The 27,106-nt window shown below is 44.2% G+C and overlaps 1 protein-coding gene across 8 annotated transcripts in view; it reads left to right on the forward strand.

Moving 5' to 3' along the window:
- Positions 1 to 27,106, forward strand: part of IRAG1 (inositol 1,4,5-triphosphate receptor associated 1) — a 126,696-nt gene that overhangs the window by 39,878 nt on the left and 59,712 nt on the right. For 3 of the 8 annotated variants that reach the window (XM_046016450.1, XM_046016453.1, XM_046016452.1), the window contains exons 1-4: positions 6,851 to 7,083; positions 20,266 to 20,401; positions 24,480 to 24,580; positions 25,706 to 25,776. In XM_046016450.1, the coding sequence (XP_045872406.1) occupies positions 6,851 to 7,083; positions 20,266 to 20,401; positions 24,480 to 24,580; positions 25,706 to 25,776 (541 nt within the window). Of the gene's footprint in view, positions 1 to 6,850; positions 7,084 to 16,144; positions 16,215 to 20,265; positions 20,402 to 24,479; positions 24,581 to 25,705; positions 25,777 to 27,106 lie in introns of those variants that run through there. The other 5 variants (XM_046016455.1, XM_046016456.1, XM_046016457.1 and 2 more) reach the window with 3 other exon arrangements.

Below are 27,106 nucleotides of genomic sequence, written 5' to 3' on the forward strand. Positions count from 1 at the left end.
TGCTTGTATTCTCTAAGTTAATTCTTATAACAACCTTAATAAAGTCTCCATTTTACAGATGAAGAAACAGAGGCCAGGGGAGACCAATCCAGCAGGGAAGAGGCAGAAGAGAATTAGAATCCAATCTTCCAGGTTCCAAAGCCCTCTTGCAGCATCCCAAGGTTAGGAAGTAGGATGGTGTTTTCCTGAGTTGAACCCTGCTTAGGCTTGCTTATGGCATCTAGGACCCAGTTCTGCAGTTAGCCAGGCCCAGGGACCCACAGAAGTGCCTCTTAGCACTTTGACCTGATCTCTGATGCCCCAGATTTTCTAAGTGTGTGGGGGGACTACCCTGGGGTGAGATTGGGAACCAAGGAGTACCCTCTCTCTCTCCCATGAGAGTAACCACAGGAGGAGGAAGATTGGAAGGCACTGCCAAAAGATGCCTGCTTTCACAGCATGGACACATTTGTTTATCATATACCGAAAGCAAGCCCTTCAAAATTAGAGGCAGAAAGCTGATGTCTGTAGCAAGGCCTGGGGAATAGGGGTTCTAGGACCTTCTCTGATGGCCCCTCACTCACGAGCATGGCTTTGATTAAGTCTTTGCCCTTGTCTGGACCTGTATGATGGGAGCAGGAGGCAGGACTGGCTGATCTGCAGTGGCCCTCTCCATCATACTCTGAATTTGCAGAGGGACTGAGAGAGATATGTGTGCACTCACCCCAAACAATTCCCTTCATCAAATTCTTCATCTAGAGATAGACCAGTGGTATTAATAGCAACCTAATCTCTTTCAAATTCTTTGTGTTGCTAAAATGAAAGCAAAAATTCAAAGCTGGAAGAACAAAAAACCTCCCTTCTGAGAATTCTGAGTCACTCCAGAAAGGTCAGTGGAGTCTGGGTTAACCCGTTTTTTTCCCAGAAGGGCCTCTGGCTCTTCCCCGGACACCCAAAGATTAACAAAGAAAATGTGAGAGCCACTCAGCTTGTAGACTGTGCTCCTGGGTCACTGTGATTCAGAGAGCAGTTTGGTTTCCTCTGGGCTGATGGCAAGGCTCTGAGAGAGGCATTCTTGGGGCCATTATAAAGGCCACTGCTTGCCAAGACCTCTATCTGTGAGCCAGTGGGCTTGACCAGTTGGGGACTGGGGAGTCAGACAGACCTCATGGGTTTTGTGACTTTGAGTAAGTCTTTAGGGCTCTGATTCCTCACTTGTAAAATGGGATTAATAATTATTATTAATAATAATATAATAATAGTACTGGGGCACCTGGGTGGTTCGGTAAGTTAAGCATCTGTCTTCGGCTTAGGGCATGATCCCAGGGTCCTGGGATAGAGCCCGGTGTTGGGTTCCTTGCTCAGCCAAGAGACTGCTTTTCTCTCTGCTCCTCTCTCTTGCTAGTGCTCTCCTTCTCTCTCCCTCTGAAATAAATAAATACAATCTTTAAAAAAAAATAGTACTTATGAGGTTTCTGTAAAGGCCCTCGCTAAATCATGAGCCGTGATGGCGCTTGCAGGGACACGGGCAACCACCACAGGAAGCCAGTGTCCCTCCCACAGGCTTGGGGTGCAGGATGGAGGTGTTCGGCCAGCTGTGAATGGGCATGCCTATGTTTGAATGGCTACTTCGTCAGAGCAGCTCTCCTGCCCTCCTGCACTCTCCCCACAGCCCACAGGGCCCTACAGTGGCTTTTCCAGGGGGCAGAGCCTGTGCAGCTGATCTAACAAGTGTGGGACTTTCTGGGGTGAAAGTTTCAAAGGCAAACAAATGGACAGTTGTATGAATGGAGAAGTCAGAAGGCAGGTGGGTGAATGGATAGCCTGACAGATAGATGGATAGGTAAATGGGTGCATTTGTTACCCTACAGTGGGAGTCTGCAACCTCAAACTGTAGGCCCACACTTTTGCCCTCATAAGACCCCTGCCTGACAAGCTGCTGCTTCCTCTACCTTGCCTCCCCACCACCGCCCATGGCTCCAATGGGAATGTACATTCCAGTTCTCTGTGGGGCAGATTCCTCTGTTGGGTTCTACTGCACTTTAGCAGAACTCCAGGTGGAGGAGATAGAGGAGAGGAAGGGGTAGATGATGGGTTTGGGGTCAGACTAGCCTGCATTATAATCCTTGGCCTGGCGCTTATTAGCTGTGGGAGCTCAAGCAAGTTATTGAACCTCTCTGATCCTTACTTCTTTAATATGTAAAATGGAAATAATAAAACCCATCTCACAGGGGTTAATTAAGCAAGATAGCACTTGAAAGCACCTAGCATGGTATGTGACACTCAGTAGGCAAACTAGAAATATCTAATGAATGAGAGAATGAAGAAAAGTATAGTAGTTTGCTTTCTTTCATGAGCATGGTTGGGGGCAGATAAAATATTTAAATATGGATTAGAGATGTTTGGCCTTGTCAGTAACACAAATGATTGGAGAGTTATCCCAGCAGAGGCTTAGGTAATTTGCACTAGGTACAAAGGTTACTGGACCCAGTTAAGTTGTTTCCCTCCTTTGCACCTCAGTTTTCCTTCCTGTAAAATGGGCCAAAGTATATTATTAAGCACAGGCTGGGGACAGAATGAGTAAAATCCAAAAAGCTGACTGGCTCTTGACAATGACCTGTCTAACCCTTTCCCCACCAGGCTGAAGAGGTAGTTAGAAGGGCCCTGAAAATGGGTTAAAGAAGGAGCAGCTCAGAGACCAAACATTACCGAACATTTTTTCCTTTTATGGGTCGGTGCTCTAGATCACCACTTCCTGCAGATTATATTCCTAACTTTGCTGTGATGGATGCAAGGTCTGTGTGCCCACAAACTCCAGCAGAACCCAGATGTCACCCTGGGGGAAGGACTCTGCTGCTACCTTGCTATTTTAAGCAGAGAGTTTATAATAATGGACGGGAGAGCAAGCAAACAGGGCAGGAACAGCGTGGGAATGGCCTTGGCAGGCAGGGCTGCTGGAGCTCCCCCTGAGGGGTTCGGGGTTCTGTCTTGTCAAGCGTGAGGCCACAGTCAGCCTCCACTCTGCTTTGTCCTGCAGCAACTTACATCTCTTAGTGTTTGTCTCACTTAATTCGTTTCTGTTTTGCTTTGCTTTCTGAGGGACTGACTTAAATTAAGGTCTTTCTTGAAGAGCAGGAGGAGAGGAGGGACAGAAAATGAGATTTTTTAAAAAGATTTTATTTATTTATTTGACAGAGAGAGATCACAAGTAAGCAGAGAGGCAGGCAGAGAGAGAGGAAGGGAAGCAGGCTCCCCGCTGAGCAGAGAGCCCCATGCAGGCCTCCATCCCAGGACCCTGAGATCATGACCTGAGCCGAAGGCAGAGGCTTTAACCCACTGAGCCACCCAGGTGCCCTGAGATATTTTTTTGTGTGACTTTTTAGGATACCATGATCCCAGAATCATATGAAATGGGACCATTACATTCATGGTTTCTTGTCCCTAGGAAGAGTCAAAGAATTCAGCGACACCTAGGGTTGAAAATGGCCCCTGGAGTGTGTTAGGAATCCTATGACCATTACTCAGGACTTTGCTGGAACTCTCCCAGAAATGGGGAGTTTATTACCTTAAAAAGTAGCCTGTTTCATCTCAAAAAGTTCCAACCACTAGAGAGGATTCCCTTGCCTTGATCTGACCTTTCATTCACTGGTCATGCACTTATCCTTTGGGGACAACAGAATTACAGGAATGAATTTCAAGTATCTGAGAAGCACTTTTATTTTTCCCTGTACCATCTATTTTCCAGGCTAAAGATCTTTAGTTCTTTAAAGACAAATTCTTGCTTTCTGCATACTGCTTCCCCTTTTTGGAACATACTCCAATTTGTCTGAATCCTTCTTACCACTCCGAGTGCAATACACTTCGCATAGATTAAGGTGGAAAAGAAAGTAGAACTGTCACCTCCCACGTATTACTATTAAGACAGCCTGAACCGTCACATAAATCCATCATCGCTTAAGAGGTTTCTAGGGAAGTGCACCAACTTTCCCAGTATAATTGGGGTTTGTGAACAGTCTTTTGCTAATGTCAACCCCTGTGACCATATACTTTATCCAGCACCACTGATGTCACTGCTGCTGAAATCCAAGTAAAGGTAATAGAAATTAATCACAGAGTCAGCCTTTGGGTAGATCTGTTGCTTATTTCATCCATACAGTGGCTGGTTGGGATGAGACACATAGTATGCCCTGGCCTTATATTCTCGTTCCCAAGAGACAGGTTGAATCTGTTCAGTAGGGCTTCTCCCTTCCTCTCTCACCTTCCTCTTTAGCTATTCTGTTCAGAGAAATTTCACTCAGCATTTCAGCATTCAAGGTTCAGCTCAAACACCATTTCTAACATGGATCTAGTCTAAAACTTTATCTCACCTACTCCAATTTTCAGAGTTGGGGATCCTTTTCTGAGATCCTGCAACTTCTCTTACTTAAAAGTCTTAACAGTGACATTGTTTTCATACTGCCTCCAATCACTGGACTCTGCTCCTCAAGGAGTACCACGTCTTCATCATATTTAAGTCACCAGCACCTGGCACAGGGCCTGGTAGGGTTTGTGTAAAGTCAGTGTGGTGAATGAACGAATGATTTCGTTCATGGATTTCCTACTTGAGATGAGACTTCTTGAGTTGACCAGCAGAGGTCACCCCAGTTGTTTGAGAGCTGAATGGGGCTACCATTCCACTGCCGAGACTGATAGAAGTCAAGATGGCGGTCACATTGACCAACCCCATGGCTAAAGTTCTCTAGTTCTTTAAATACCAGTCGACAAGCAATTTCTCTTCTAGTTATCAATGATGAATCAAATCCCTGCCTTCCTCAGGAAGCTCAGTCAACAGTGTGTATGTTGGATAGGGGCATCTGTCAGAGTTGTGGCTGATGTCAGATCTGAGCCTGCCCATAACCCTCTAGCTCTAGGCCCTTGGGCCTTCCCTGTGGGACCAGAAGAATATCTAGTATCATGGGAGGTGGTAGGGCTTTCTGAATTCCACCTATAGCTTCCTGCAGCCAGCACCCTTACATAGGACCTAGGACATAGTAGGTACTCCGTAAATGACAGTGTTCTTTATTTTTCCTGTGTGTGTCCCAGTAGCCCCTGACTGTGTCTGAGGGCAGGGTCTGCATCTGGTGGCTTTCGTCTGCTGACTAGCAGATCACCAACTTCAGGAAATCTCTGAAGTTATAGAACTAGACCGGTTGCTCGTTCTGCAGGTCCCTGAAGGCTTCTCCCACCCCATTAGGGAAAGAGGACGTGGAAGAGTTTAGTGGGGGAAGAGGCTAGGTAAAGGCCTATGGACTCTGGCTGAGCTTCCTGGGCTGCAGATCTCTAATCAGGTGGCCTCTGTGAGCACCTACTCTGTGCTCACTGCTCTATATCATTTCATCCTTAGAACATTTCCTGCATGGCAGGCATTCTTATCTCTGTTCCTCTGACAAGGAAAGTGAGGCTCAGAGGTAAAGCCGATGTTCAAGGCCACACAGCCAATGAGTGGCAGAGTGGGAACTCAAATCCAGGTATAAGGTTCCAAGGCCTGTGTTCTTTCTACCTTGCTATCCTGCCTCTCCAGACTGAAACCTCACATTACTGGCCTTTTCTAAGAAGAAGCAGAGGAGCCAGGCCCACTGGTTCAAGTCTGTTGGAGAGATCATGGTCCTAGACCTCTTGATTGGTGAGAAACATGAAAAAATAGTAGTTGTAAGTAACAGTAGTTAGTAGTTACAAGTTAGGACAAGTAGTTATAAATTAGCAGTTACAAGTAAAACCAACCCAAATTTACTTAAACACTAAGAAATTTAATTGTTTGTATAACTGGTGAGTACAGAAAGAATTCAGGCTTCAGGTGAACTTTGATCGAGATGAACCTTCTTTGTTTCTGCAAGCATCTTGGCCCTACTCCCTCCTCTACGTGTGTCAGTTTTATCCTTAGTCTGGACTTCCAAATGGAAACAAAATGGCATCAGTAACATCAGGTCTTACATCTGTGCATTCTACCACCCAAAGCAAGATAAAGCACCTGGGTCCCAGAACACTCCAGTGGGCTCACTGGTTTACAGTGGACCTATTTTCTATCCCTGAGCCAATCACTATGGTGAGATGAGTGAGATGATGCTGACTGGGTCAATACCAGCTGGGCCTCAAGTTTGCTACACCATGAGACAGGATAAGCCTGGTTTCTGGGTAAGCAAAGAAAGGTTGCTCCAGGTGGACACGCAGAGGGTACACAAGATCCACCCTGGCTGGTGGAGCCTCCAGAATCACAGGCCCAGTGAGGGTTGTCCTCAAGTGAGAGAGCCCCATACTGAGGGTCAGAAAAGCTGTTGATGGACATGAGGCCAGCCATGGGGTACAAAGTCAAGAAACAACCTCCTCTTCCTCAACCCAGGCAAGGAAGTCAATGTGGTAGAGTGAAAAGAGCCTTGGCTGCAAAATTGGAAGATCAGGATTCAAATGCTTGGTTCTTTGTATGATTTTGGCAAATGGCTACCACTCTCTGAAGCCATTCTCTCTTCTATAAAATGTGAATACTAATGCCTACATCAGAGATCATTATGAGGATTAAATTAGGTGATGTTGGAAATGCTCCTAGGATAGTGTCTGGTGTGTAGTAGGCACTTAATAAATGATACATAAGTACAAATCTGATCCCAATGGAATGTCCTCCATTAGCTATGGCTTTGAGGAGTTTGAAGCAATTTTCTCCCTTCTGGGATAGCTGTGTTTACTCTAAGGACCAAATTAGATGGAAAATCTCTAAGGTCATCTCTGACTTTGTAAACAGAGCAAATGAACAGGAGGAAATGCAATTCCAAATGCCCTCTCCTAGCCTAGTCCAGCCTCTGGTGTTGATGCAAACTCGATCAGGCTTTTTCTGCAGCTCATGGCTCCTGGAAATGGAATCCAGCCTGGGTCAGGGATGGGAGTGGATTTGACTTGTCCTTTTGGCGTCTCCTCAGCCTGCGGAGCCCAGGCCTCTTGGAGCATCTTGGGGCTGACGCCGTGGAGGTTCCGGGCACACGCGGCCACTCCCGCCAGGAGGCTGCCATGCCCCACATTCCCGAGGACGAGGAGCCCCCTGGAGAGCCACAGGCAGCCCAGAGCCCCACCGGCCAAGTAAGTGCCCCCTCCTTGCCTGCAGTTAGTCTGGCAGGGGCCAAGCCAAGTACCCTGGGCTGGTGCCACATCACTCAACCTGGCCAGAGAGTTTGCTGACAGCCTGTGCAGGCTGCAGTGGGCACCTGGGGAAGGTATGTGGCTGCCACACTGAGGAATAAATACCCAGAGTCCATTTGAATTGGCCAAGCCCCCCTGAGAGTGGAACCTCCATGTCTGACTAAAGTTTCCTGGGAAGTCCAACCACCCTAACCCTGCGGGCACCCTCCTAGAATGGAGAAAGACTTGGAGGAGAACAGAGGGCCTTGTCATGTCAGGCTTATGGTCACCAGCAAAAGGCCATTTAAACTGAGTCTACTTAAAATGAAGATCAAAATTTTATAGTAGATAGTGGAAAAGATTTTCAGTAAAATTGTATTGTAAAAAAAAGAAATGATGAAAATAAATAAACTTAAACGGTCTCATTGTGATTGCATTGTAAAAATGAAATTATGAAAACAAATTATTTTAGCTGTACATATAACAAAAAATTGATTATGTGCTACTTTTTTTAGATGGAAAAAAGAATTGTGTTGATTTTGGCATTGGTATATTCTTTATGCCAACATGATAATTTGTTCACATGAACCACATCCCTCACATTTTACTTTACAGCACCTCAGTTAAGAGACTGTGTGTTTAATATTTAAGGGCTTCATTCATTTTCCCAAGGACCCCTATGGATCCTCCAATATGCAAATCATTTTCTCGTAAAGAACCTATCTTGTCTCATCATCCTTGTAATGTTTTCTTTGTTAGCTACTCCAGCTCCGTTTGCCCTTTACTGGTCCAAGACCTTGCATGTGAAGTTTTCCAACACTGTTTTCTTTGATTTTATGAACTTTGCAGTTGGTTTGCCCTTGTACTAGCCCATCATATCTGACAGATGTCCGAACTGACCTCAGCCGGAAGGGACTTGTTAAGGGAGGGAAGGATGTATGAGTGAGCATTAATTTGGTAAGCAGGCAGACTCTCAGTGAACATTTTCATGTTCGGATGACATTTGTTTTCTTGCATGTCATAATTGTGGGAACTCAGATAGTAAATACTTAGAAAAGAATGGCTTCTTGTATCTCCCTCTTCCAAACTTGGATTGAGATGTTGCAGAACTTGGTACACTTGGGGAGCCCATGAATTTCCAAGTGGCGGTGAGCCAAGCCCCCATGCTTTTGGCCACCGGCAGTCAGCTCAGTGTTTTATTGAACCTCTTCTGGGAATGTCATGGGCTGGTGGGTGCTGCGTGTCAGTTGGTCTCAGTGGCAGGTTGCTCTTCTATGGGTGATGTCTGGTCTTCCCCAAACTGGGTACTCTGTTGCTGCTGCTTTTCTACCGCTGCTCCTAACCAAGCATGGACAATTCCCTTAAAACACTGGTAATAGTGGGCTATAAGTTTTAGCCAACAAAAAATTTAATACACTGAAAGTTTGAAGATGAAAGAAGGGTATGACAGCATAAAGCAAAACATCGCATGTGGATTCAAATGTGACTGCTCCTTCTTCTCAGTCATGACTTTCCCAGGTTCTGTCCCCTTAGCATCCTTACTCCCTAGCCCTGGGTTCCTTCTTACCATGGCCCTTCCTGACCCCTTCCACCTCACTAATAACAACAATGTGCTGAAGCCAGATTCTGATGTAAAATCTGGCTCTTGAATCCTAGCCAGCTCCCCCAAACAGCTGTCATGCCATGCTCCCCAAGAATACAAGTGCTCTGAAAGAAAGAAAGCATAATTAATTGGCAAAGCTGCAACTCCACTGTTAGTGAAGAGATCTTTTTACACTGAGTTTAGTTTACCTTTAGTTCATCATCTCATCTCTATAAATAACTTTAAGCCTTCTCAGGAGACTAAGACAAGATAGCACAAAAGCCTGCTAGCCCTCTTGACAATTACAACTTCAAACCACACCTAAGTGCAGCTCCAATGGGTCAGAGGTGAGCATGAATTTCCAGGCACAGCCAAGCCAGGGAAGGGAATCCATGAGCTATTCACACACTTGAGGGTCAGAGAGCCCTAATTGAACAGCAGGAGCTCCAGATTCCAGCTTTCCACGGGCTCATTCTCCTTGTGACCTTGAACCAGAACCAGACTTCTGTAACATGAGGTCATGGACCCCCATGATTTCTGAAGGGCCTTCAAATGCCATGATTCTATCTCTGTGCCTTTGGGACGTCAAGACAATAAAGGAAGTGTTTGTGATACCAGTAGCCTCTACATTGCTGGAGCCCAGCAGGAGAAGGACCCATGAGGACTTCAGGTCAGCTGATGCCCAGGTCCTTAAGGGAGGACCATTAACACAGGATTTAAGAATGTGGACTCTGGAGTCAGACCAAGCTGGGCTCCTCCACATCCTGGTCAAAAGACCTCCTGTGAGCCTGTTAACTTTTCTGTGCCTCTGCCTTCTCATCTCGTCCTCTGGGCAAGTGTTAGTGGCTGCCTCCTAGACTCTGATCAGCCCAGCCCTCTAGTACCTTTTTGACTTGCAGGACCATGGGGCTGGGGCAGATTAGACCCTAGACTGAAGATGACATCAGATGCAGTATCCTTTTATTCTCTGCCCTTACTAATAGACACTAGGCCTCCCTGAGTGCTCCAGTAGTCCAAGGGCATTGTCAGTGAAGAACACCTCCCTCTTTGACTCATCAGACAATCTACATTGGGCTTTTCAGGCAGCCACAGCCTCAGGGGAGGGTCAGGCCCTGTGAATAGGGCTGGAGCCTCCAGGGGCTGGTGTGCAAGTTCCTGGGAGCAGCGGAAATCAGGCAGCCAGGAAAGCAGGGTTGGCTAGGAGGATTTGGCTGAAATTCCCAGCACTGTGTGAACTCCTCTGTGAAGCAGGCAAAGAACCAGAGCATCCTTCTGAGTTTACAGCTCCCCCGAGTCCAGTCCTACTTCTAGTTCCTCAAACCCCAGCCCCCATTTTCCATCACTGACATGAACACTAGCTGAGACCTTCTCACACAAAAACACAAAAACTGCAGGCCTAGATCCTGTTTTTCTCTCTACATGCATGCATGCGTATACACACACACACACACACACACACACACACACACACATCCTTGAGGTCCCTAATCAGAAGCTGTAATCAAGACCCACAAAGAAATAAAGCTTCTGGACAATGCACTCAGTGAGGTTATGTCCTGAGTGTGTTTTCTGGGTTGGCCCTAGAACAGGGAGGGGCTCAAATGAATAAGCTTATAGCCAAGAGGTTTTGGCAGCAATAAAAGCTGTCAGGATACAAGCCTGGGACCTTGAGGGACCACAGAATGACAGCTAGAAGGAATACTAGATCTCATCTGAGACCCTTCCCTCCCAGGCAGGCAAAGTTCTGCATAGTGTGACCCCCCAAACAGTTACCTGGAAGCTTGTTAAACCCGGATTCCTCTGCCAACCTAGGCCTATCAAATCAGTGTCTTCTGGGTTGGATCTTGGGAGTTTGTAGAAGTAGCTCTCTACAGAGGAACTCCCCACCTCTCAAGGAAATCTGTGCTGTGGTTGGCCAGTTTGGCTTGCTGGTCAAGCTGGAACTTCCTCCCTGTGACTGCCCCTCAGTTCTGCCCTCCACAACTGCCTGTAGTGGGGTGAAAACCTACTGATGGAGGAAGGCAGTTTATGCATCCTCCCAGAGTCCCTTTTCCTCTCTTCCTCCAGGCATTGCTCCCAGATCTCTTCTTTGGGCATATAGCTACCTGTCTCCCCTAATCATGGGACACGAGACCTGGCCCTGGGCCCTAGAGGCAGCAAGACCAGACATCAATCATTTCCTGGCCTGTGACCAGCAGCCATGTCAGAAAGCTGACTTGTTAGAACAGCATGGCTTCCTCAGAAGTGCCTTGTAAACCTGAATGTGCAAAGACTTTCAGGTTAGCTCTAACAGCTGGCTCTAGTTTCCACCCAGATAATCCCCATCCTCTTTAAGGGCTTTCTGGAAGTCCCCAGGTGCACGTCAATGTGAACTCGTAAGCAGACCTCCGGCTTTCATATCGTCTGTTTCACCCCCATCTCCATCGTCTGCAACACTTAGTAATAATGCCAGGCACTATTCTACCGTATTAACTTTTTAAACTTTCAACCAACCTTATGAAGTAAGTATCATCATCCCCATTTCATAGCTGAGGAAGCTGAGGCACAGAGAAGTTAAGTAGCTTCCTTCAAGATTGTATAGCTCATAAGCAGCAGGCCCAGGATTTGAAACCAGACAGCCTGGCAGCTGGGGCTTTGCCTCTGGGGCCCTCTATGGGAGCACTTGGTGCCTGAGGACAGGCACTGTCCTGTTCTTTCGAAGTCCTTCTCTGAGACGGCCAACCTGGGCCCCGCAAATGCACTGCCATGCACACTCCAAAGCACTACAGGGTCTTAGTTCTGCTTGCCATTCTCTCCGATGCCTGAGCCCATGGGGCCAGAAAATACAGCTCAGTGTCACACATCCTGCTGAGAAACTGTGCTGCCTAATGTCTTCTTCATTCTTTCTCAGCCATCAGACAATAAAACAGCCCAACTCGATGCACGCCGACTCCTAGAGACACAGATCACTATGCAATTCCTGGTTCTGGCCACACACGAGTTACTCCCTCTGTACATCTCCCTGTGTGCCTACTCTGTACTGCACTTTCTGATCCTCTAGACAACTTGATGCTTACCCATGTTATACACCGGCATCTTTTTGACTTAAGATTACTGCAGCACTCAACTAACCAGTAGTATCCCTGCTCCCACCCTTCTCTCCACCTCCAATTTTTAATTAACTGAAAATTAGGTTGGCATGTGCTCTGAAGAATCAGCCCTCTGTGTGTGGCCCTAACAGCAAGGGATTGGTTGTGGAGCTCCTAGAACCTCTGACCACAAAGCTGCTGGGCCTCCTATTTTGGCTCAAAATTGGGGATCATGGTAGCTGCTGCCATGATGAATCTGGAATTCTCTCCCTGTTTGTGTCAGTGTAGTGAGAGACCCATCCTAGCTTACCAACATTAGCCAGTGGGACAGACCCAGAGCTGAGCATGCTCAGCTGTTCTTTTAGAAGAGAAAAATACTAAGTAGGCTTCCCCAAGCAGCCAGGGAGTTCTAGAAGGGACAGGAAATTCTTCCATTTCATAGGGATGCAAGGTATAGGTATTATGGCAGTGTGGAAAGAGCTGGGCTTCACATCCCTGAGTGGGACCTGGGGTAAGTTACTCATTTTGCCTGTTTCCTCATCCGTAATCTGAGACTTACCAGTAATAGCTGCTAACAACAGTGAACCTTTAAGGAAACTTTCCTATGTTCCAGACACTGTGCTAGGTTTGTGGGACACTTTATCTCATTTGATTTTCAGAAAATCTCTGTGGGATACTTACTGTTGTTATCCCCATTTAGGGATGAAGATTTGAAGCACAGTAAAGCAAAATAATGTGTACTAGCTAATACAGTTAAGTCACTGAGCCTGGAGTCAAACCCCAGGCAGCTTGACTTTAATTACCAGAATATATATATTATATAAAGTGCCAAGCATGGTCCTCATCTCATAATAGGCTCTCAGTCCCTAATACATCACAAACCAGTTTTTAAAAAGATTTTATATATATTACTGAAATCAATGCCGTAACCCCACTGTGAAAACAGTAATTATCACCCCCCGGGAACTGGAATTTCCGAGAAGTTAGGTATCATATCCAGATGCAGGGAAAGAAGCTAAACACGGGGCGCCTACATGTTCTAAACTAAATTCTTTATATTCATTATCTCAGATAACCTTCATGATGTCCTATAAGTTAGCTATGGCTATACCCAGTTTATGGATTAGGAAAACAGGCTTGGGAGGTTGTCAGTTGTCCAAAGGACATAGCAAGGAAGTGGTAATACCTGGATTCTATTGCCTTGTGGCTGTAAGCTGAGGAAACAGGGCTAGAATTATTATTTTTCTTTCTAGTCCAGAAAATACCCCACTATACTATAAAAGAATTTGAGCATACTGGAAAGGGACAACTATTCCCTCATACATGATAGGCACCCAATAAATATGGAATTGAGTTGAATTACTTAATACAGTTGACCCTTGAACAACATGGGAGTTAGGGACGCTTAGGGACGCTAACTCTACTGCACAGTTGAAAATCCATGTATAACTTTTGACTCTTGAAAAACTTAACTACTAATAGACAACTGTTGATTGGAAGACTTTATGATAACATAAACAATCATGACCACATATTTTGTTATATTATACATATACACTACATTCTTACAATAAGTTACCTAGAGAAAAGATGTTATTAAGAAAATTATAAAGAAGAGAGAATATGTTTAGAGTACCATACTCTTATAAAACCCCACATATAATTTCTAACCCACATTCAAGAGTGAATTGTAAACATTTATTGAATTCATTCAACAAATGTTTATTGAGCACTACCTAAGGCCCCACTCTCAAAGAGTTTACCTCCCTGTGAGTTTACAATCTAATGACAACTACTTTCTGATCTAATTTGCTTTGTGTTCTCTTCTCTGATCAGGAATATGAGGATCCTTGGTCTTGCTATCCCCAGAAATATCTAGAGCTTACCAACATGCTTTACCATATAAGGTAGACTGCCAGCTTTTCCCTTCATTTTATCCCCTTGGCTGTCCAGGCCCTGTGTTCACTGGCCAGGAGACTGGGGTTCTGTCTACACCTCCCCATAGGTCCCTTAGGAAATGTGTGAGAAAAAGGGTTGGGACCCAAAGAATCAACGGTCTGTAAGGAATGGGATTAAGACAAAATAGACAGTGCACATAAAACCCTGGGAACCTGGTGACAGCTGTGTGGCATGGGGACATGCCCCCGCCTCACTTGACGAGAACCCTCACGCCAGACTTCCTTTGTCATAGGCACTACTCTAAGCACTTTGTGAGCAGTAACCTCACAACAACTCTAGGAAGTAGGTATGATCATTATTCCATTTTACAGATGAGAAAGCTGAGGCAGGTAAGTAAGTACACTCCAAACACTAGCAACTGGCCAGTACCTTGAATGTCCAATTGAGGGTTTTGAATTCATCCTCTCTGAGCTTATCTTCATTTATCATTACCTTTTGCAAGAACAGCCTCAATTACAATTTTCAATCAAATATCTTCAAATGAATTATCAGTAAAACATTAGGAGCTAATGTATGAGATATTGAAACCATCTATTGGGCACCTGCCATGTGGTCTCATTTCCTTAAAATAGATATTATTATCTTTATTTTATAGAAGAAGAAACTGGGTCTCTATGAGGGTAAGTAATTGTCAAAGGCCCCACAGTTGTGTCATGGTTGTGTAGAGATTAAAACCTGAGTTTCCTGCTAAAATGTTTCCATTGGCTTTGTTTCCTTTCTTGTCCCCACCTGACAATAAAGCCAGAGTCCTGGATACCAAAGGCCCCACACATGGGGGGCAGTTGCTTGATATCCCATCCTTTATGGAAAAGAAGCTTGGAAAGGGCCAAAAGGACAGTTCCACCAGGATGGCTTCTAGTGTTTCTGGTCACAGAGTAACAATGTGAGATTGTAGCTGTGCAAGCACCAAAAAAAAAGTAGAGAAAGTGTTTTGGGAATTTTGATTATTACAGAAGGTCAGGAATGTATATTAAAACTACTTGTCTTTAGTTCCTATAGTGATCAAAGAAGTAGCTTACTATTTTTTGTTTTTCTGATTCTCCTATCTCCTATCTTATGCTACACATAAGCTACTTAGGTCAGGGCTGTGTCTTTTATGTGTATATCTCCAGTTCTCAGCCTAGGCTCTAGTATGTGGTGGGAGCTCAAGGAAGGATGGATGAATGACAGATGGGCAGGTAGATGGATGGATGGATGGACAGATGGATGGATGGATGGATGTGTGATAGGCTGGGTGGGTAGGTTGAGTGGGTAACTGGCATGACTAAATGCCTGGATTGGAGAGAGAAAAAAATGGAGGAACAAAAGGAAAAGAAGGGAGGAGGAGAGGATAGAAGATGGTGATGAATGAATGGCTTATTGGGTGATACGTTCTCCACTAAGTAGGACTAATAGACATTGCATGTGTTTCCACACTCCTGGTGTCTGTTGGCATGAGAGTGAAAACAGTGAAGAAGAAGGCAGGATAATCCAGTGGTTGTTGATCCCAGGCTTCTAGGGATAGAGTGGACAATGGCAGAAAAGAGCATTCACCAGAGGCAAGGCAGGCCTTGGGTGCACAGGGGGGTCCACAGGGTGGGCACTGGGGAAATTAGGGGAGCCAGGAACTAGTTCTCAGTTCTTGGCAGGGAAGAGCCCCATGTCCAGCAGACTTAGAGGAATGTCTGCTCTCTCCCATGGTCTTAGGACTTGCTGCTGGAATAATCATTTTCTCGAGAGTCCCCAGAGTCCTTTTATCCTATCACAAGAGGATCAACTTTTCTCTGTGGCCAGGGCCCCTTTCTACAGAGGCAGTCCCTGTTTGCTCTCCAGGCTATGAGAGAGGGACCTGGGAATACAAATCACCACAAGGCCCAAACTCCACCACCACCCTCACTATCTTCTTCATCATCATCATCATCACCATCATCATCATCACTATTATTGCTTTATCTTGTCTAATCCTTAAAATAAGTCCAGAAAATAAGAATTATTAGCTCCACATCATGTTTAAGAATATGTAACTCAGAAAAGTTAAGTGAAGTGCTCAAGGTCTTCTAGGTGGGATTCTGGCTAGGTTTCTCCAACTTCATTACCCCACACTGGCTTCTAGTAGGGTCCTTCTTTGTCAGGCTGTCTGCAGGGCCCAAGTATAGGAACTCAACTCCCCAGTCCTGCCAGGGCTGGGGCTGGAGCTGTTGCTTAGAGCTTCTTAGTCCAGGCCTAGTCATGTGACATTGGGGAAAGGAAGATAATATTCCCGTCTATGACACTGGCCTATATTTATCCCTGCACCCAGGCGGTTAGGAAACTGTTGCACATTCCTGGGAATTTATGAGTGAAATAAACATTTAAATGTTTCTATAAGGTTTATTTAAGGAGAACAAAATGTGACCTGCTGGCTTATTATAGGGTGAACTTGTGGGAGATGGTCCAGGCACCTAGTGCTTGGCTGACTCCAGGGAAGGGAAATGGATCCCTGGGGAGGCTGGACCCATGGAAAGGTAAGGGTATGATCCTGCCATCTCTCTTCCAGCTGTGTGTTCAAACTTGTGCTGGCTGGAGGGCTTCCTAGAGGAAGGGGTTTGTAAGGGAGGGAGCAGCTTGGAAGAATAACAGAGGAGTGTCAGAGTATCCTGCCCATACCAGGAAGCAGGGGAGGTGAGACCAAAGACCAGGGGAAACAACTGTAAGAATAGCATGGTGGAGTGGGAAGGCCAACAGGCCTGGTCTGTAGTCCTTCTTTCCCACTATTTACCATCTGTACAGCCTTGGGCAAGTCTGTTTTTTTCATTGGTAAAGTGGAGATTGAAGGGGAGAAAAGGGGAAGAGAAAATAAATGTATCCATAGCTGATTCCATGCTAAGGGACTTCGCTTTCCTCTTCATGATTTGATGACATCCGGAGGCATTATCACCCCCAATTGGCGGATGGGTATCTTGTTCATCTGCAGAATTGCTGGAGAGGATGAAATAAGGAAACATATCAGAAGTGTCTGGGACAGGGCCCCACACATAGTAGGTCTAAGAAAGTGTCACTGCCCTCTACCCACACTTGTTCCTTTGCTTCTTGTGTCTTTAACCCACACAGGGAAGCTCTACTTGATCTGAGGGGCAGGTGGTAAGAGAGGAAGTGGAGCCAGGTGAAGGTGGTCTTGGAGAAGGGCTTCTCTGAGAGTCAATGATTACAAGACCACTCTGGGAGTCATTGATTACAAGAACAGGAGAGCTTGTGTGGTCAGATGCCCTGGGAGATGCTCTGTAGCTTCATGACCAGAGGGTGAGGCCCTCCTAACTTAACTCCAAATGGTTGATCAGACTCAAAACTAAAAACAACAATCTTCTCAGAACCAAACTCCAAAGTAATTAATTCAGCCACAAAGGTAACAATAACAGAATATAACATCTGACACTTAATGAGCAATTTGCTAAGTGCCAAGTGCTTCTATGAGCTTTCTACTTCGAGCTATAGATTTAATGAAATGAAAATACAGTTATGTCCTTGCAATATTTGAGGCACACACAACACTAAAAAAATTAGTTGTTGTTTATTTGAAATCCAAATATAACTGGACATCTTGTATTTTAACTAGCAATCTTATTTCTGTATTAATTCATTTAATTATTGTAACTACCCTGTGAGATAGTTTTTTTTACAGAGGAGGTAACCAAGGCACAGAGAGGTGAGGTTAACTTGCCCAAGGTCACACAGCTAGTAAGTGAGCAGCTGTGTCATGCATGAATTACTGTGGCTCCCAAGCCCAAGGCCCTTGAAGTCCTCAAGTCAGTAACTTCACTGGCAGACTGTGTTTGGATATGCTGCACCGCAAGCTTCCTTGAGGCCCCGTCTTCTGTTTGGCAGCTCAGGATGGGAGCAGGGAGGAGTATTTACATGCATCACACACACTAAACTCTGGCAGAATTCACTCCAGAGGTTCCCTGGAATCTCCCACACTCTCCTGGATTCCTGTCTCCCTAGAGCTTGCTGAACTGAAACAGCCCACAGAAGACTGAATGTTCCCCACAAAAACAGTTTTGCCCAGAGCTTGTTCAGCCATTCTTTGTACCGATTAAGGAAAGAACAGTTTGATTTTATTATTGAATATTCTGCACACATTGGAAGGAGAGAGTAAGGAGCATTCCAGGACATTCCATCAGGGGATTAGAGGATTTCTCCATGATTGCTTTATGCCTCCTGGTTTTTAAGCAGCTTTGAATTGTGTGTATTTGTGGTTACATGCTTGGCACTTGCCACCCGTGGCTTGTTTCTGCCTTTCTGTTGAGCACCTCTGCCCTTTCCTGAGTGAGGGTGCCTACAGCCCCATACATGACAGCCACCTCAGGAGAGCTTTGCTGGAAGTGGCCTTTAGCCACTGGAGAGAAAACTTCCACCGGAAGCAGCTCCTCCAGTGTGTTGAAGACCATTTATGTCACAGTTAACACTAAGGGCACCAGGCCCTGGGCGCTACCTGGGGTGGGTGTGGGGGGTACTTTCCTCATTCTCCATCCCACTGTGCTAACTGAGAAGCCTTTCAGAGGCCTGCCTAATTCACTTTTCTCTTCCCAGGCCCTAGCATAGATCATAGCACATAATAAGCATTCGGAAGTTTGCTGGGTGAATGGGGAGAATAAAGCGTAATAATGTGCGAAAGTGTACACAATGACCTCTCTTAGACCCTAAGACTTTTGAAAACTAAGTCAATTGTAAGGAGAAAGGTTAGACAATCTGTACAATAAGTAAATGGATGGAGCTGGAAGTGTAAGTTGGGGAGGGAGGGAGAAGAAGAAAGGCTTCAGATGGGGAGGGTAAGGAAGTGAAAAGTCAAAGGGCAGGGGTAAGAGTGAAGAAAGGAGTTCTTCTTGTATTGCCTTTTTGTATTTTTGTATTTGCTGAATAATTCTTTAAAGCAATCTTTCTCAGAGCCTGGACCCCATGGACCACAGATTCATTAGGTTTCAGGTCGAACAGTTTAACTTCAGAGTCAAACCATGGATAGTTAGAAGCATGCATTTCTCTTTATCTCCTAGGGATGTTTATAATTATCAAATTTTCTCCCAAAAAAGCTTCCTTTTTAAAAATCTTAGATCTCATTGCTGGTTACTTCAAATTGCTTTGGGAAATAGGCAGTGTGTCAAGAAAATTAAATCAATAAATGAATTATATTCTACTTACTTAGCAGCCTGAATATATAAAATTCTTTGAGGCATATATTATAATCCCATCAGCACTAGCACAAATTTTCTTTCAGAATGCAACGTGAAGAAACTGATGTTTGGTTCTCCTGCCCTTTTTATGTAGAACTACCCCATCTGCATTAATGCCTGCCGGTAATTCATAAAAGCCCACCCCAAGGGATGGCAGAAACCATATGATATAATAAAATGAAAATGATATGTTAGCCAAAGTGCATTTCTTCCTGTTCACTTGTGGATTCATACAAGATAGAAATTCTCTAAATATGAAAGTCACAAATAAGATAATTTCTAGAGATCAAACAGTCATGGTCAAAATAAACTCCACCCAGGGAAGGAACTTCAAACATACTGTAAGCACAGTCAGTGTTTCAAATGGAATTCCCCCATGAGGCTATATGGAAAGAAACCTCATCAAGATGATGTCGAAATTATACAAGATGATTAAGTCCTAGAGATCTATTGTACAGCTTAGTGCCTAGAGTTAACAGTATTGTACTGTATACCTAAAAGTTTGCTAAGAGGGTCGATCTTTCAAGTGTTCTTATCACAACAACAGCAACAACAATAATAATAGTAGTACATAAAAAAGAAGGCAGGAAGAAACTTTGGGAAGTGATGGATAGGTTTATGGCATAAATTATAATGAGGGTTTCACAAGTGTATACTTAGCTCTAAACTCGTCAAGTTGTATACATGAAATATGTATAGCTTTTCATATGTCGATCATACCTTAATAAAGTGGTTTAGGAAAGAAAAGGTGTCATGAGTGGAGGAGGCTTTAAGCATAAACCTCCTGTGCTCCAGAAAACCAAGATAGGTTAAGAACTATGCACACAGGGGCAGTAACTTTGATGCCTTCAGGGCCAGGCAGGGAGCACAAATGATTGAAGCAAGCCAGCAGAAGCAGACCAAAAGTTACTCTGCAGAAATGTAGACCCAAAATTGCTTGGTCTCTTGGTTTTTTCCAGGAAAAGCAGGAAATCCAGAACTTAGGGAATTCCAATTATAGAATGTTGGCAACTAATATAAAAACTTATAAACACTACTCACAGCAAACAGCCCTCCAGGTCTCTGATTTGTACCACAGAGAATTTGTAGCTCAGAGAAAAGGCTTATTCCCTAATTGAGATCCGAGAAACCACATCAATAAGAAGCCCTTGTAGTGACATGAAGAGAAGCCTCTGGATAAACTTCAGCCCTTCTTTCTGCTCACTGGAGAATCCACACAGTAGAAAACCTCCCCATTCCTCCCTCTTTACCAGTTTTCCCCGTAAAGAGGCACCTGCCCCTGGCCCTGCCTGCCCCAGCTCCAGCCCATGACCTGCCATTTTGACACCATGATTCCCCTTTTTGACCTCAGCAGCTCTTCTGGATACTGTTCCACTGTGTGTCATCAAGACCCACATCATGACCCAAGATTCTCCTGCTTCCCTCCTGGCCCCTTGCAAGGCCCCAGCCTCTCTGCTGCTTGCTGGCCTCCTACCAGGGGACAAAAGGTGGGGACAACTGAGTAGAGCCATTGTTCATTTTAATGATAATTGTGATTAACAGGTTTTTGTATATTATATGAGATTTATCAAAGCATATACACATTCATCATTTCATTTTATTCACACAAACTTCTTTTGAGAGAGTGCAGGCCTTTTGACCATTTTATAGTTATGGGGACTAAGAGATAAGGTAACGGAAGGACAAAGCAAGTGACCATCAAGAATGATCATCACTAGTTCATCAAGTTTATACTGTCCATCGAAGGAGCTGCTGCTGCTTTGGGAAACTTCCTGAGGATCTCTTACAAGAGGAGTCCTTGACAGAAGGATGGATATCTGTGTCCTTGGAGGGACTGGAGCTCTGGAGTTATAAGGATAGTCTGGCCAATTCTGGTTCCAACCATAAGCATCATGCTGACTCTCTGTCACTCTACCCTGGCCAACTGTGGGTGTCCAGATGGAGAGTAACACAGCTCCAATTTATTGAAATTTCCTCAAAATTCCTAGAAGAATGATGGATACTGTAATAATTGGACATTTTCCATCATCTCAACCAATGTGTGCCGTGATGATCCATGAATGGAACATCTGTCAACATTTCTATGTTCTCTCTTTTGTTGGTCAGATTATTCCTAAACCCGACCTTCAGTGTTCTCCATCTCCAAAACCACAAAAACCAAACTCACTGGAGTAATGCCCAATGTTCTTCAGAAGCTGGCTCAACCTTTTATTCTATTTCCATTATTTGCCCCTAAATTAGCTTCCCGGACCTAAGTCCAACATAGGTGTGTTTGTATGTGTTGTAGGCTTCCCCCTATCAACAAACAATTATTTGGTACCAGCAGGGTGTCCAAGAACTCACTAATTCTGACACTATCTACCTGGAGATAGATCCATAGGTAAAGGGTTCCATCCTACTGCCCCCACTTCAGGCACCAGTCACAAGCCCAGGTTATCACCTGTGCTTCTGATGGATTGGCTAGAAATAGAGGTTCCCATAATCTCCTCGTCAGGTGGGATAATTTGCTAGAGTGACTCATAGAACTCAGGAAAACCCATTTATTCACTAGATAAATGATGTATTACAAAGGATATTAAAGGATATGCATCAACAGTCAGATGAAGAGATATGTAGGATGAGGTCCTGAATAAAGGAGCTTCTGTCCTTGTGGAGCTTGGGATGTGGCACAGTGGCATGTGGAAGTGTCTTGGTTCCCCAATATGGAAGCACTCTGAATCTCCTCCTCTTGGGTTTTTATAGAGGCCTCATTATTTAGGTATGATTAATTAACTGATTGGCCATTGGCAACTGATTCAACCTCTAGCCCCTCTCACCTCCTGGGAAATCAGGGGGTGGTACTGAAATTTCCAACCCTCTATTCATGGCTGTTACCCCTGGCAACCAGTTTCCACACTTGGGTGCTTTGCACAAGTCACCTTCATTAGTGTAAATCCAGTTGTGGTGGAAAGGGTTTGTTATAGATAACAAGCCACCTATTTCACCTTTATGGCTCTGAAGGGAGTTTAAGAACTAAGGACAAGAGAGCAAGTATTATAACAAAAAATCTTCCCATTGCTCTTATCGCTCAGGAAATTCCAAGGATCTTGGAAGCTGTGAGCCAGGAACTGTGGATAAAGACCAAATGTTTATGAAAAAGTATTTTGGTCATCGGATGACCAAATACATATATTTTCTTATAAACCACAATACTGCAGCATCCATCCTTGAATTTTCCTATCTTATATACCCCAGAGTCCATGCCCCAATTACACTGATAAATCCCCAATGCTCAGTTATGCCTTTTGCTAATGCTGTTCCCTTTGCCCCAAATCTCTCCCCTAATATTTTTGTCTTATGAACTCCCATTCATCCCTCAAAACCTAGCTGAAATGTCTTCCTGGAGAGTCTTTTCCAATTCCCCTGAGGAATTTTTTCCTTTCCTTTGAGCTTTCACAGAATGTGGTCCATATCTTATCACCTTAAATTTATTATAAGTATTCATTACTTCTCTATATCCCTTGCTTGGCTGTGAGGTTGAGGGTCTTCATTTTTCAAGCTGTGCCTGACACGTGATGAATCACATGTCTCTGTTGAATGAGAGAGAAAGGTAATCTCACAGTAATATAACTATTGAAAACAGCAAGTCATGTGCTAGGTGCTTTCTCAATACTGTTTTTAATCCTCACATCAACTCTGTGCATTGAATTTTATGATCATGGGGCCCAGAGAGGTTAAATAACTTGCTCAAGAACACACAGCTAGTGGATGATGAGTAGAAATCTGAGCACAGTTCTGTATGATTCTTATAAGAGGCAATGTTGCTTCCTATCCAGCCAAAGTCCCTGTTGTTCCAACTTTCTTTCCATGTGTCCAGGGATTCTGAGTGCTTCCTCCTCCTCCAATCCCTGCACCTCCCTCCAGCTGAACAGGTCCTAGACCACAGGGATCTGGCATTCCCTGGTGGGACTCAGAGACATTTCTCCAGCTTACCCAGCCTTATGCTTGAGGCCAAGCAAGGGAGGAGATACAAATGAAAACAGGAACAGTTGGTTTCACTAAAAATTGTGGGATTTAAGAAGCCTAGATAGCACTATATGGGACCCACTTAACAAGTAACAATGTGAAAAGGAGAGAGGACCTCTTCCCCACCTTGCACAGTAAGTGCTCAAGAACACAGCTCAACCCTGGATACGCAAGGGCAGCTCCCAGGCAACAGCTTTACCAGGGCCTGTAGAATTGAGAACACTTTTTAAGCTCTAGGAAGACGTAGTCCACCACCAGAGAAAGTGGCAACGGGGACCTACTGCCCTGAAGCTCCAGGAAACCACTCCAGCTGTGGGAGTTGGTGTGACATGCTTGAGAGTTCTGGGAGATAGGCCCTGGCAGGGATGTTAGGGTGTTCACAAAGAGCCCTGACAACACACACCAGTAAGGAGGGCAAGGAAGAACAGAAGGAAAATGATGAGAGAACATATAAGTAAACCCCTAGAGAGACTCCAGGCATAACTGGGAATGATTTTTTAAATTAACATATAATGTATTATTTGCCACAGGGGTAAAGGTCTCTGAATCATCAGGCTTACACACTTCACAGCACTCACCATAGCACATACCCTCCGCAGGGTTCATAACACTGGGAACGATTTTTAAATGGACGTACTATAACACTAGGTGCCAAAAGAACCAGAGAGACTGTGTATTACTGTTACCTAGTCCTATTTTTATCCTCCGTACACTGAGGTGTGGGGAAATGCAAGCTGATGTACATCTTTATGGACCTTACTGTATATCCTATATTGCTTTCGTTTTATTCTCTCACTCACTCATTCAATCAATATTTATTACAGTCCAGATATGGTTTTACCATTCACACAGCCATCACAGTGTAATAGTATACCGATTTCACCACAACCTTACTAACCTAGAATGGAATGACTCATGTTTGCTATTAGTAGTTTTGTTTTGTTTAGTGGTTTTGAAATACCTCAAATCTAAGGACTGGCTAATAACATCTGTTCTAATTTCAGAAATGTGTATTTCTTCAGATAAACATTTTCAAGGTTATACAATCAAACTGCATATTCCATGACCCATTGAACACATCACCTTTATCCAAATGTCACGAATACACAAGTGTGGGATCTCACTGTATACCCACCCACCCAATGTGTGGGTGCTACCACCTATTCTCCTGGTCTTCCTTCCCCAACCTGGCTGGCTGCAGCCTGTGGCCTCTGCACCATTCTTTTTCTAGATAATTAGTGAGGACTAACCAGGGATGGGTTAGAGGTTCCCGAATCTTAGTTCATAAAAAGTAGACCACATTAAGCTCAGTGAGTGTTTGCTGGGGAATGAAGGAGAAACTGCCCTTTCTTTCTTTCTTTCTTTCTTTCTTTCTTTCTCTCTCTTGTTTTCTTTCTCTCTTTCTTTCTTTTCCCCTGAATAATCCAAATAAACTGTATTCAACCCTGATAAATATGGTTTTGAGTGTCATAATACTGGAGTAAATGCTCCAACTCTAGCTCCTGGAAGCTTCCACCATCCCAAGCCTAACTCCATCTGTGTTTTGTTCTGAACCACCAGGGCCCTCACACTGCAGGAATATCCTGCAGTCCACCTACCATCATCCTGACTGGGGATGCCAGTTCACCGGAAGGAGAAACTGACAAAAACTTGGTCAACAGGTAAATCTCATGTTTGAGATTTATCTCAATCTTTGCACTGTGAAGAATAATATTTCCTAGCATGTGAGGATTAGATGGCTATATATACTTTTTATAAATCTTCTTTATTGATCATTTTATTGATGAAACAGAATCAAGCAGTTTTTCCAAATGAGAGCAAGAGCTTGAGATTTGTCCATTATCTTTCCCTTCCTGCCCCCAAATTGTTTTTCTTTTCCTGGATTTGGTTCTTGTACATTGCTAGCCTTTAAGCACAAATCATAGCAGGGTAGTTTTCCATAATAACTGCCCAAATAGTTGCAAACAGACCTGAGAGATAAGAGTCTTTGACCAAAGAATCCTGCCCCTGGGCAAAGTGAGTCCTGGGAGGAAGATGACCCCTTGGGAAGGACACGGGCTCATGTACACAGGGATGTCCCTGCCTCAGTTTGACCCAGCACTAACATATGCATTGGTCTGGCTGGAGTAAGACTAAGTATAATTTTCAAAAAGCTACAAAGATCATTCTTACACAAAAATATAGTGAGCATGTGTCAACGATTTATTTAACTTATTGATGAGGAAACCATCAGGATGACAAAGTCAGTTCAAAAGAGGATACAAAAAATGGAAATACATATATAATCAGTGGGGAGGAAAAGAATGCTGGAATAAGATGACTAAGTTTGATATAAAATAGGTTAATGTTCCATAAGACAGTGAAACCTTGTTTTTTATCTTTCTTCCCCAACAGAAATAAATCATCTACATCTCTACCAGACAATTATTCATATTTTATGAGTTTTCTACAGTTAGATGTTCATTCAAAGTGGGGGCCCTAATGAAAAATAAATAGCCAAAGTTACATTTCCTTAGAGCAGTTTTTCAAAAACTTTAGCAAGCATCAGAATCACCTGGGGGGAGGGGACATGTTCAATCACAGATGGCTGGGCCCCATGTCCCAGAGTTTCTGATCCATTTGGTCTGGGGTAGAAACTGAGAATTTGCATTTCTAACAAGTTCTCAAGCTTAGGCTTGTAAGATGATGCGCTGGAATGACTTTGAAAGAATATACAGGTATCTATTTACCTATTTACAAGCTATGGACAAATTTTCTTAACAAGATGACTCTGTTCTGCCTTTCAGAGCTCACAGTCCCCACAGGAGGCTTTCTCACCGACACCTGAAGGTTTCCACTGCTTCACTGACTTCTGTGGGTAAGGGCTAGTCTAATTATCTTATTTCTGCAACCAGAGATAGGGGTCCAGCTGAACGTATGTTTGAGCAGGAAGACTGAGATCTGGCAGCTCAGCCCCTTCTCCTCTCCTAATTCTCAGGCAGGTCTATACCTACAAGCCCAAGAAAGCAAAGTCAGTCTGCCCCTCTGTGTTTGAGCCCAGAAGAAGTATGATATCTAATTTTAATTTATTTTGGTAAAAAAGACAAGGCAAGAGGGTAAAGAGAAGGATGAGGAAGTCAAAAAGACAAAACAGCAGGGTGAAGCTCAATTCTGGGCCATAGGGTGCAGAGCCCTCTTGCTAGAAAGGCCCAAATCCAGGTAGGCATGTGTCTGAATGCACAGGTTGCCCAATCACCAGCTTATTACCCAAATGATTTCTCAGGGTCTGTTCTGGACCATTGGAACACAGATATAATACAGATTTGGTCTCTGCCTTCATGTTGCTCATAGTCTATGAAGAGACTGAGAAGTGAACAGATATAATCAGGACACCATATTATAAGGCCCTTTAAAGAAGTGTTAGGGAAACTGAGGCAAGAAGGAGATCAATTCTGTCTGGGGAGGGGGAAGGCTGTCCAGAAGACAGCATATTTGAATTGTGCCTTAGGAAGTTGGACAGATAGAAAAAGAAAGAAAAATCATTCTGAGTGGAAGAAGCAACATGGTAGGGGAGCAGGAACCATAAGAGAGTAACTGAATGCTCTGCTGCGTGAATTAGTCAGGAGTCTTTCAAATGATAGAAACCTAACTCAAACTATCTTACACTACAAATACATACATACAGAATTTGAGAAACAGGGCAGGAGATCATGGGGGAAGAGAGGGAAAAATGAAACAGGATGAAAGCAGAGAGGGAGACAAACTATAAGAGACCTTTAATCTCAGGAAACAAACTGAGGGTTGCTGGAGTGGAGGGGGGTGGGAGGGATGGGGTGGCTGTGTGATGGACATTGGGGAGGGTATGTGCTATGGGGAGCGCTGTGAATTGTGTAAGACTGATGAATCACAGACCAAAGAATAAATTGTATGTTAATTTTAAAAAAGAAAGAAAAATACATACACACATACATACATACAAATAAAAGCCAGAGTTTGTGGTTTCAAGGAGTGCTGAATCCAGGTGCTCTGGTTGGGTCATTAGCAATTGGCTCATCCCATCTCTCAAATATCCACCCATGTGTTAACTTTCTTTTTGGCAAATAGCTACCAGCAACTCCAGGCTGATATCCCATCAGTGGAAAGAGAGTGCTTCTTCTGTGTACTCAACACAATTCCCAGACTTCCTCTCCTTGGCCTTCCGTGTTGAT

This window comes from Meles meles, chromosome 8, assembly GCF_922984935.1.
Source record: "Meles meles chromosome 8, mMelMel3.1 paternal haplotype, whole genome shotgun sequence".
Taxonomy (NCBI): Eukaryota; Metazoa; Chordata; class Mammalia; order Carnivora; family Mustelidae; genus Meles; species Meles meles.